This window comes from Gavialis gangeticus, unplaced genomic scaffold (assembly GCF_001723915.1).
Source record: "Gavialis gangeticus isolate Ggan-Ray unplaced genomic scaffold, GavGan_comp1, whole genome shotgun sequence".
NCBI lineage: Eukaryota > Metazoa > Chordata > Crocodylia > Gavialidae > Gavialis > Gavialis gangeticus.
In genome coordinates this window covers 46081022-46088088 of record NW_017729034.1, presented here as the reverse complement: position 1 = coordinate 46088088, position 7067 = coordinate 46081022, and the positions used below count along the sequence as shown (strand labels likewise).

Here is a 7067-nt window from a genome sequence, read left to right as displayed (position 1 = left end):
CCCTTTCTGTCGAGGTACCTTCACCCCCCTGCCATCCCACTTGCCCTTTCTACCTCTCATTGGCCCCTCCACCCCTGGATCGTTGTTTTGCTATTCCAGTTCACCCAAGAGTGTTGGAGGTGCTGGACTCTGGGTTCCCCTTCCCTGCCTTCTCTTGGGATCCCTGTAGACCACGGTGCCCCAGCACACCCAAATCCAGTGCCTGCCAGGCCCTATAACTGAAGGGGAGTAGGGGCGGGGGAGAGATAGCAAGGAGCATAGGGTTGGCATGGGTTTTGGGGAGCCCAGGAACAAGCAGGGAAGGGGAATCCCCCATGCATGCTGCTGCTGCTGGCACTGCTGTCAGGCTGATTGTGGTGACAGGGTGGCAATCTGGGGGTGGAGGGGCTGATTGCAGAGTGGAGGAGTGATCTGGGGGCTGATGTTGCAGTGGGAAGGGGGGTAATGGGGTGATTTGAAAGAATGAATGAAATGATCCAAGTGGCATGGGGGCCCTTCCCCTGTTCCTTCCTGGCATATACTGTGGCTAGAGAGCCAGTGAGCAGGGCAGACTTGCATATCCTAGCCATGCCCCTGCTTGCTAGGCCTCTGGCACCAGGTCTGAGTAATGCACATTAGAGAGCGTATTAACCCTGAATGTGTGACTGATCATTAGCACTAGTTAACCTTAGCACAAACTAATATTCCTTAGAATTAGTGTTTGTTAACTGTAGTGTATAATTTCACCCTTGGTTGCATATTTCATGGGGGGCAAATTCTATTTCTTAGTGAAATTATATGGTGGAACAAAGTGTGGGGACTTTTCATGGCGATTTTTGTCTTTTTTATAGCTTTTCTGAGGACTTTGATAAAGGAGAAGAAAACAGGAGCAATATGTGAACCCTAGTATTTGACTAGAAGAAAACCGCATTGTTGATAAATACTCGAATAACTTACTCAGGTGTGGCAGACAAATATTGAATATAGTAGCCTTTAATGAAGAATAAATCTTAGTGAATGCAATATAATCTATATGGAAATTAGCTACATATAAAATCTATTCAGTTCTAAAGAAGGAAAAATATTTTAAATCTCTATTCCCCATTAGGTCCTTTGAGCTTGGATAATGAAAGATTTAGCACCATATGAAATAAAACACTTTCTGAATCTGTGTTCATTTTTCAATACAGAATCTGAAGCTGCTATCTTAGAAACACAGAAACAAGGCACAGAGGATATTCGTCAGGTACAGGTAAGATATTAGCCAAGGTGTAATATACAGCATGTATTACACTTGCAATAGTAAGATTTGGAATCTACGTTAGACACTTTTTGGAAACAATCACCACATTTCTGTAGACTGAAACTGCATTTTGGATATGTCCATTTCCTTCTAAGTTTTTAATTCAATTGTTCTATAATATTTGTTCATAATCTATATTCTGTCCATAGAACTGAAAGTAGTTATTGTAAGAAGTAAGTTTCTATTGTCTTCCCTCAGAAGTGAACAATAGCCAGCTTTTGCCCATATTAACCATTTATCAATTGCTATGTCTTATTTAATTCCTTTACTGGTATTTTTTTAATTGCAATTATAGCCAAAACTACATGTGCAAAACTTTACCTTTAGTGCTTCCCTGTGACACCAGTAATACTCTAAAGATGTGGCTTTGCCCATTTACTATTGGTTAAAAAATAAATCTCAGCTAAAAACTGAAACTGACTACTATGTTATGGAGGGTTAAGTAGGATTTTTTAATTGTAATCATTGGAATAGATAAAAAATAATGCATATTGGCTTTGTGTCTTTGTGAATAGTCACATTGATCCTTTGAGCCAATATGGACAAGAGCCAGCTTCTTGATGCAGCAAATCTTGGCTAAGATTTAAAAAGGTTACTAGCCATTAGCTCGCCCAACTTAAAACATTAAATAAATCACATTTCCATGAATTGGGTGCCAGCAGTTTCTGAAAGTTCAGCCTTGCTAAAGCCTATATTGTTAGTAGTCAAAAATTACTAGTCATTTTAAGAAAGGGTAAGCATAAAGGGTCAAGTCACCACTAATAGTAAAATATATTTTACTCTAAAACAAATATACTGGTAATCAGAAACCAATTCATATTTCCAGCATGGAGAATCTCTTAAGAGTATTTTGCATTTTTTTCTCATATATATGAATCTTAAAAACTGCATGCATAGGTGATGTGTTTAGGGGGAAATTGAACGCTTTTTCAGTGCCTCTTTCCTTTTATTCTCTCCACCCTTGTCAACATTCCATTACTACTTTTAAATAATCGTGTCATTCTGTCACTCCCATTTTTCCCATCCTAGCCTTACACATAGAGGTCAGATTTGTGAGGGTTTTGAATCTGGCTCTGTTCCTGCATAAGAACAAAGGATCATAGGCCTAATTTTGTCACAGTATGCCAGCAGTAGACATTTTGGTTACAACTGTCAATCCACCAAGTTCCAGATGTCTAACAGTGGGTGAGATTTATCAAGTGTTTGGAGATTACTTGAATCTACAACCTTTGAAACCAATTGTAATTACTTCAAAGTAAGCAGTATTAGACCAATGCTGTGAATAGTAATGAAAAAGTGATAATTAAAAGGAAATATTATGCTCCATGTTCTAGTCTATCTACAAAGAATGCAAGCAGACTTAGTTATCTGAGACCACTGGCAGAAGTTAAATTAAAGGCATGATAGGATCTGCACTATCCCAACAATCACATTTCCTGCCATGCAACATGTGCATGGCAGGAGGTATGATTGTAGAATTGAGCTTCAGATTCCATACTGCTGGTGCAGGGGAGCACATGATCATGATCCCAGGCTCCCCCTGCATCAGCAAGTTGCACAGTAGGCTCCATGTGCTCCCCTGGCTGGGACCTTCAATCAGCTGATCCTGGCTTCCACAGCTGGGACCCTCAGTCAGCTGACAAGTGTTTCCAACTGTAGAAGCTTATTGAAGCCAAAGACTCAATGCGCTCCCACAGCTGGGAACCCCAGTCAGCTGACTAGCACTCCCAGTCTCTGGAACACATGGGAGGCTTGAAGGGCTCCTGTTTGCTCAACAGGCTGGGACCACTGGCCACAGTTCAGTCAAAGGCATGATAGGAACCAGCTACAAAGTTATTGTACATTTTGTTTAAAAACTTTGTGGCTTATTCCCCATTTTATCATGCCATTAATTGAATGATCATGTGGCCAGGTTAGTGCTTAAGATGCAATTAATTTAACTGTAATGTCTATCAGGCCACATTGTTCTAGTCCTTGAAAAAAATGTTAAAACAAAAAGGTTAATGGGTCTTCCTCTTGTTCATTCTTTGTGACTCAGTCTTAGGACTAAGACTAAGTACAGATGTTCAAAAAGCCCAAGATGGATTTGACCTAAGTCGCATGGTTTTCTGTAAGCGGCTTAGGTTAGGATAGCAAACGGTATATGCATATGCCATTTGGTGGGGGGAGCATGCAGGCTGCCTGCACTGGCCCGAGACATGCAGGTTGGGGGCACTTGTGCATGCCTTTCAGCATGCTCTGTGCGGTCCCTGTGTTGCCAGAAGCTGCTGAGTGCCTGGGCTACCCAGATTGGCTTCTGGGCATGGGCAATGATACCCCTCACACCTCCCCCTGCCTTAGTACTCCAGGACCCTGTATCTGCAGGCCAAAAAAAAGCCTTGCAGCACCCCAGGTGCCCATGGCCCAGGCATCTGCTGGTGGTGGCCGATCCATGGAGATTACAGGGTTGCCTCCATGTAGGCCCACTCCCAATATTTTGCCTTTTGCCACCCTGATCCATCAGAGGTGAGTTGCTCACACTAGCTCCTGCTTGGGGAGGGTTTAAGGGAGAAGGAGAAATCCATGCTGGATTCTAGGTGGCAGGATGCCTGGCTCTGGTCACTGAGATGTAATGCGTAGGAGCAAGAGTCAGGCTCAGTGTGGCTGTTCCTGAGCATAAGGACATGGGGATCCCTGTCTGGGTGTGCAGGATTCAGGGTTGGGTTCTGTAGGGCTGTGCCTCAGTATGGGAACATAGGGGTCCCTGCTTGGGTGTGCAGGAGCCAGCATCAGACTCTGTGGAGCTATACCCAAGTACAGGGGCATAACGGTCCTTGGCTGGGTGTGCAGGAGCCAGTATTGAGCTCTGTAAGGCTGTGCCTGAGTTCTGGGGTTCTCTTGGGCTCAGTGTCAGGGGTGTGTGTGTACACATCATGGGGTGCTTCAAGATGAGGTGCGGGGGCATGGCCCACAGATGTGGGTCATGAGGCCTGTGCAGGCAACACAGATGACTCCCTTTACCCCTGTCTCCTGGTGCCTCTTAGGGCTGACAGATGATCAAAAGCAGGAGGTGGTGTGGGGGAAAGTGTCTGTGTTGGCTCAATTCTGGGAGAGCTTGGGGACAAGGCCTGCTGGTTGCTGTGCCAGAGCAGCTGAGTGCAGACCTAGTTTTATGGACCTCCCTGCAAGGAGATGATGTGGGAGACCACAAAGGAGGCTGGGATACTGGAGGAAAGTGATCTAACTTGATTCAGTAGGGGATCTGGTACAGGGATCTGGTACAGAAGTTCCATTCACCAGTCTAGCCTAAATCGATTAGATTTGAGTACACATCGAGCTAGGTCCATGTTAGATCAGGTTCTGCCATTCTTAGACTAGTCTATGTGCACCAAATTCTGTACAGTTATAGGTTTCGATATATTTCTAATCACTTAGATTAGTTTATGTGTAATGTCTGTGCCTGACCTAAGATGTTCATGTTACAAAAGTAAATGCACTAATTGATTTTTCAGGGATGTGGACAGTGTGGAATAGAATTGTACTTGGGTACTCAAGTCCACTTACATGCCTAATAGATGGAATAGCATTTGGCCACACAAGACTAGTTAATATAGAGAATTCAGGGTAGATTGGATTTGTTCAGCATAAAAAAAACCTGTAGCCCACATTTAACAGTTCAGCAGTTACGGTATGCTGTGTAGTAAATTCATGAAGGTAGCTGACATTGGGTGAAATTAAGAAACTTTCCCCTCCTTGTACAAGGCTGACCCACTTGAACAAAAGCTTCAAGATCAAATGGTGACACACCTTTTCAAATAATGAATAAGTACACTGAGTTACTTGGAAAGGGAGGAATAAAAATGTGTGAATATTCTGAAGGAATATGAGGAAGGAGCAAAGCCGATGTGTAGGATATTTTTATCATTCTGACTCTTATGTGAAGTCATCTGAACCCTGGAATTTGGTTTATATCAGGGCACTGACATATTTGGAGCTGTCTAAATTTTGTTCATAAGGTTAGACTTTTATTTTTATTCTATAGCTCTTAACTAGGTTTATGCGAAGCTTCGGTCCCTGTTTCGATTCTGCAGAGATCTGGCCTGATTCGGTGGCCAAATCTCTGAATAGGAATTGAATCGGAGAACCCTTTAAACTCTCCAAATTGAATCAAAACCCTCTGAATTGATTTGGAAATATTCAGTGATTTGGGCATAGAGACAGCTTTAAGAGTTTTTTTCTACATACCTCTAGGTAGCAGGAGGCTTGTGAATGCTGCAGTGCTGGGGTGCATAGTGTCCCACAGGAGCATGGGGGGTTCCCCAATGCACTTGGCAGCAGACCCAGAAGTGGATCAGAAGCACTTAGGGTCTACTTCCAGGTCCACCGGGTAGCACGCAGGGGACCTCACCGTGGCCCCCTGGTTCAGCAGCTGATGCCTCTTAGGTCTGGGGGTAGGGCACCTGGGGTCCCCCTGTAGCTGATCGCCGAGCCAAAAAGGAGGCGGGGGAGGCCATGCGCTCGCTGGTGGACCCAGAAGTGGACCAAAAGTACTTCCAGTCCACTTCTGAGTTCACCGCCAAGAACGTGGAGGGCCCCCCTGCACTCCTGTAGGACGTTCCATCTGCCACAGCATTCACAACCCACGCTGGTACCTCGAGGTGTGTAGAAAAAACTTTTAAAGCTGTGTTTATGTCCGAATCACGGATCCTCCAAAACAGCATCGAATCTTCAGATTCTGATTCAGCTTAATCAAATCAGGGACAGTGATCCAAAGCAACCAATTAAATTGCTGTCCTTGATTCAGGCCGAATCTGAATTGAATAGGGCGTGCTTCATACACCGCTACTCTTAACCATCCCTGCTAAAGGATAACCAAAACTTTTAGAATACGATAGCATACGTGTAAAAAGATTGGTAAATTGGTAGAACATTTTGTGGAAAACCCAAAATTTCAAGTAGAATCACACTATCGGAATGATTTGTTCCAGTTACAAATATTGGGTTGGGGTTGTTTGTTTATTTTACTAAAAGTGTATATCAAAAGCATACAACTAAACCTTGACACACTGGGATGCATCATTTTAGATGCTTTTTGCTTTTATGTAATTAGCAAGATTTAAATTCTGGAAGCCTTTAATCAAATCAAATGCAATAGTACCTGGTAAACAATACAATAATTGCAGTTGGTCTATATTTACATTCCAAATCATGAACGTTTTAATAAAAGTAGCTTCCCCATTTTCTTATAAAATGCAACTATAGTAGTCCTAATCTGAATAAATTTCCAGCAGATGCTTAGATAAAATAAATAAAAAGCCCGCAAGCTGGTGCCCATTTTCTTTCGTTTTAATGGGGCAAAAGGTAATGACACTGGACTGACTTGTCATTAAAGTAAATAACACTAGCAAGCTGATTACTGATCTAAAGAAACCCAGTTTAAGGTAGATGGGTGTGTATGTTTTTATTAATAGAAAACTGAAGTACAGGTTGATTTGTAATTTGTTAGAAATAAATAAAGTATAGTGGTATGTAACATTAATGTGGAAATGTAATGTTCTGTAGTTTTTGGAATCCTATTTCAAGTTTCTTCCTGTACCTCCCATTCAGTAATAAATACTAAAGAAACTGGCTATTAAGTATTTTATTAATGGTCAGAAAATTGCTGCATCACAAACAGAACGATCCCATCTTTCCTGAAATTAAAAACTGGCTAATAGATTTTAATACATTTATGGTTTTTTTGAGGGGGGAAAGACTATTCAACAGACAGACATGGATATCTTCAAATATTAACAGTATGCTTTCA

The 7067-nt window shown here is 42.5% G+C and overlaps 1 protein-coding gene across 1 annotated transcript in view; it reads left to right on the top strand.

Moving 5' to 3' along the window:
* The window catches only part of FMN2 (formin 2), a 348730-nt gene that overhangs the window by 91932 nt on the left and 249731 nt on the right, over positions 1–7067 (top strand). The window contains 1 exon segment of the mRNA XM_019527634.1: positions 1170–1231. Coding sequence (XP_019383179.1) covers positions 1170–1231 — 62 coding nt within the window.